Raw genomic sequence first — 2,500 nt, 5'->3', positions numbered from 1 at the left:
TAATGAAAATAGAGAGAGAGAGAGAGAGAGAGAGAGAGAGAGAGAGAGAGAGAGAGAGAGAGAGAGAGAGAGAGAGAGAGAGAGAGAGAGAGAGAGAGAGAGAGGCTGGGGGTAGGCAGAGAGAGAGGGGCCATAAGAACCCTGACCCCGTCGACAGTGTCCTCAGAGCCGAGGGCTGCTTCACCTGACGCCGTCGATGGTGTGCTCGGAGCCGAGGCTGGAGTCGTGCCCCCAGTGGAAGTGGAACTGAGCGAAGATGTACTCGCCCTTGAGTCCTCCGTCGCGCACGCGAGGCGCCGCCTGGGCGTCCATCTCGACCTGGGCTGGAAGGGTAAGGGGGCGGCGTCAGCACAGAGCCCACGCTGGTTATCTTAGCACTAACAAAAAGCTCAGTGAGGTACAGAACAAATACTTAATCTTCAAATCAATGTATGTGTACGGGTGTGTTATGTGTAGAGTTATTCTGTGATTTGTGTATGGGTTGAGTTCTTTTGTGTAGTTTATGTGTGTGTGTGTGTGTGTGTATATGTGTGTGTGTGCGTCTGTGTGTGTGTGTGTGTGTGTGTGTGTGTGTGTGTGTGTGTGTGTGTGTGTGTGTGTGTGTGTGTGTGTGTGTGTGTGTGTGTGTGTGGTGTGCGTGTGTGTGCGTGTGCGTGTGTGTGTGTATGTGTGTGTGTGCACGTGTATGTGAGTATGCGTGTGTGCGCTTCTTTCCCTAGAGGGAAAGAGAGGCGCGACAGGGCGAAGACGCACCGGAATGGCCATTGTTCTTGATGCGCATGCGCGTGGGAGGCTGGTCATAGTTCTTGAGTGTGAAGGGACGCCAGTACTCGGTCTTGACATTGCTCGTCTCGATGTTGATGGGCGACTGCCGCTGGCCGCTGCAGGACCTAAAGATGGAGCCCCAATGCGCTGTCCCTGGAGAGGAGGAGGGAATGCCTGACCCAGAGATCACACTGTGTTCACGCGTTGAATGCGTGCAAAAGCAGAAACGCTTACAATACCATACTGTTATTCAGACTTTTATCCGAAAATGGGGTGTTTAATCAAAATTAGAGTAGTAAAATTAAATTTAAAAGATTATTATACTAAATTGAAGGACAAATAGGACTGGTATGAAAATATCAAAATTCTGTACTGGCTAAGCACGAATGATAGATGCTTAACAAATGTAGCAGATTAAGAGCCTGTGAAAATGCTAATGGTCACACTCACCATGTTCACCTGTGTAACCCCAGTGGGCTCCGCCGGAGGCGAGGGATTCTGAAAGAGAAAGAACAACGTCAAGGGGTTTTCCATCAGATTATAGCAATTGTAATGCAATACTGGCTCTCTACATCAAGCCCGTCTTATGCGAAAAAATCGAAGACAGGTGTTAAATTTACCAAGTTAAACGCGGTCGCTACAAAATGCCGTAAAATAAGGGAACCGCCGGGAAGTCCTTTGCGGTTACAAGAAAATGTTTGAAAGAGTTAGGTGTCCATCTCACGAGCCGGAGCAGATGGGATCGAGTTTGATGGCACTTGAACCACCTGCGAGGAGGACCATAACACCGGCCGGGGTACTCCTTCCAGTCTGTCTCCCAGACAAGGGGATCGAAGCCTCTTTGGCCGAGATGATTACCATGACTTCCGAAAATTACCCGAAGAAGCCTGGGTCAAACTTCTTTGTGGATTCGGCTGCATAGGCACTAAAGTGCCCGATTGTTATTTTCTTTTTAGAATACGCTTTGGCCTTTGTTAAGATCGGAATAAGCATAGCAACGGGGAGGGGAACAAAAGGCGAAAGGCGCGTAGAGGACCGGGCTAAGTACAAGACGATCAGAAAGTTAGACTCGGAAAGGGAGGGCGTGGAGAGCGCCATGACACCGCTTACAGGATCAATATGCTTTCTTGATGGCGGTTAACGACAGAGACGTTAACAGCTATCAACTTATTTCAAAATGCGAATGTGTAATTACCATTATATATTTTAATCTTCGCATGTCATCCTGACTTACGTTGAGCTATTCCATCGCATTCGAATATCTATCTTCTATAGCAGTGAAACGATAAAAAGGTATCAAACTAATAGTGACTTCATGATCTTCTGAACTCCGCGAGCACAGCGTTTCATGGGCTGGGAAGGGAGTCGGCGGGGGGTGGGAGCCCTTCCTCTCCCTCCCCTCTACCCTCGTCCAGCCAAGGGTGATAGAACCCGATGGATAAGGTGCTACACCGAATGGGCGGCGACGGCTAGGCCTCCCCTCTCGTTCTCTGTCCGGGTGTTTATCCCCCCAACTCCCCCCCTCTCTCTCTTTCTCCCTTTCCCAATTCCTCTCCCCCTCTCTCGCTCGCTCTCGCTCACTCCCATTTACACTTCTGCTCAGAAAAAAAAATATCCTTAAAGTTCAATATTACTTTCGAAGCCCCGCCTTCTCCTATCCATATTGTCAATACCATTATCACCATATCAGTAGTTGGTTAAATCATTTCCCTGTCACTGCAGTTATATCCACCTC

General features: G+C 48.9%; 1 protein-coding gene across 1 annotated transcript in view; it reads right to left on the bottom strand.

Moving 5' to 3' along the window:
• LOC119578561 (carbonic anhydrase 2-like) overlaps positions 1 to 2,500 on the bottom strand; it is a 19,061-nt gene that overhangs the window by 9,788 nt on the left and 6,773 nt on the right. Inside the window, exons 5-7 of the mRNA XM_037926130.1 lie at positions 1,216 to 1,263; positions 754 to 918; positions 185 to 323 (exon numbers count right to left, since the gene is read on the bottom strand). Coding sequence (XP_037782058.1) covers positions 185 to 323; positions 754 to 918; positions 1,216 to 1,263 — 352 coding nt within the window. The remainder of the gene's footprint in view (positions 1 to 184; positions 324 to 753; positions 919 to 1,215; positions 1,264 to 2,500) is intronic.

Source organism: Penaeus monodon, chromosome 11 (genome assembly GCF_015228065.2).
Source record: "Penaeus monodon isolate SGIC_2016 chromosome 11, NSTDA_Pmon_1, whole genome shotgun sequence".
Lineage (NCBI taxonomy): Eukaryota > Metazoa > Arthropoda > Malacostraca > Decapoda > Penaeidae > Penaeus > Penaeus monodon.
The sequence above is the reverse complement of the archived record's forward strand: the minus strand, read 5'-3'. Positions and strand labels throughout refer to the sequence as shown.